Genomic DNA, 1,889 nt, shown 5'->3' on the forward strand with positions numbered 1-1,889 from the left:
TTGAGACGGACATTAAAACCTAAATCAGTCTGAAATGGGTATGCATCTTTATCATGAAACCTGATAATTAATCTAATAATCTGATAATCTAATTTCACTGGATCAAGTTATAGAAAGGCGATTCGACCAAGAATGCTGATTATTGATTGACCTTTAATTGTCACATGGAGAGAAAATGAACACGTGAAATGTTTACAAACTAAGTTTATATATCTTTATCTATATGTATATTTTTGTTCTTGCAAGAAATTAAGAGTGACGATAATATATCTGTAAGATAACTACATAGAGAAAGAAAAATAACCATAGAAGGCAATAAGGGTGGACTGGAACACGATAGAGTATTCAATAAAGGTTATTTCTGCTTTGCCGCTCACCGATGGTACTACATCAGGACGGTGAAATGTTGCTGTATGACACTGGCTTCTGGTGAATGTTCAGCGGAAAGGGTGAACCGGCTGAAATAAAATGATCTGAGAACAACAAACTTGTCATAGAAAGTATGTGAAGAAGTGAACTTGTTGAAAACGTAGCTGTGTGAAGGGTCGAAGGAATACTTAAGGACAATGAAACTTACAAGACCTCATGTCAGCCAAAGAATACGTAAGCCAGCACAATGAAATTCTTGGTATGCCTTACATCCTTCTCTTACTTAATTAAGTATTCAGTCTAGGGTAAGCATGGCATGCATAACTGCCAAAGAGCATGATGAAACGATGCATATGATGAAACTGTGTATATTATCTATTCTCTACTAAGATATCAATTCTGAGCTTCGTATGGAATAATATTATTCATTTTGAACTCTAATGATTCATGACGTATCATTTTGTTATTTAATTAGAATAATCTGAATATTTCAGCTTCTTGCAGTGACAGCAGTGGTTACTTCAACTGCCTTTCCTCAGAGCCACAATATCCCAGCACCTTCCGGTTCGACCTTTAGCGCCGTCTACATCCTAAATAAACAACCAAGAGAGAACCAGAAACTGATTGAAGTCCCAGCACCACCGCCATCTGAACCCGAGGTTTACTTCATCAACTATTCCGAAGGCGAGAACCCAATTCTTCCAAACGGTATAGATCTTCAGACAGCCTTGAATGCGGCAATTCAGGGCAGCACTGCCATAGTTGATCTTGATAAAGGCGCCAAGGAAAAGGATGGAAAAATTACCGCTGCATTTGAAAGCACCAGAATTGGAGCCAGTAGTAGTTTAATAAGTGATAAGGGCAGCTCCAGCAGCAGTGATCTAGAGGGTAATGGTAACATAGGAGAAAATAATGGTTTTGGTGTTGTAGGTAAAGGTGGTATTAGATCCAGGTTTGGTATCGGTACCACTGGTGGTGTAGAAGGTAGTGGAACCACTGCAAGGGATTCAGGTGTTGCCCTCAGCATTGATTCCTCGGGCACTGAAGTTATTGAAAGTAGTAGTGTCATAGAAGATGATATTTCTTTAAGAACTACAAGTTTTGGAAGTAGTGGAGGAGATGAAAACAATAGGAGTACGAGCAGGATTCCAAGACTCTATGGGGCACCTTAAACACGTCTGGCAATCAGGAATGACTTGAGAAAAAGGAGAAATTTTAATGGCAAGTTTCATAAATCATAGCATCAAAATATGAAAAGGTATATCGTATATCCCTAGCAATGTATATCATATATGATAAGTAGAATTCGAGTTCAACTGGAATAAACAGACAGCAGTTTACTGTATCCCATGTCATTTTGACCATTTGATTTTCCAGATATTTGAAGAAAATGTATAATACTTATTGAATATACAGTACATGCTATTCCATTTACAGAAATAAAAGGAAATCATATAATGCTGTTTTGAATGCATTACGTTTCCTTGTAATACTTTGCATTAAAATAGTATAGCATAATC

At 37.2% G+C, this 1,889-nt stretch overlaps 1 protein-coding gene across 1 annotated transcript; it reads left to right on the forward strand.

Moving 5' to 3' along the window:
* The first annotated feature begins 585 nt into the window (after positions 1 to 585).
* Positions 586 to 1,824, forward strand: LOC119587524. The gene is made up of 2 exons (XM_037936249.1): positions 586 to 628; positions 864 to 1,824. The coding sequence occupies exons 1-2, from the start codon at positions 617 to 619 to the stop codon at positions 1,539 to 1,541; spliced, it is 690 nt and encodes a 229-aa protein (XP_037792177.1). The 5' UTR covers positions 586 to 616; the 3' UTR covers positions 1,542 to 1,824.
* Positions 1,825 to 1,889: the final 65 nt, after the last annotated feature.

The sequence above is a fragment of the Penaeus monodon genome, chromosome 22 (assembly GCF_015228065.2).
Source record: "Penaeus monodon isolate SGIC_2016 chromosome 22, NSTDA_Pmon_1, whole genome shotgun sequence".
NCBI classification, from domain to species: Eukaryota; Metazoa; Arthropoda; class Malacostraca; order Decapoda; family Penaeidae; genus Penaeus; species Penaeus monodon.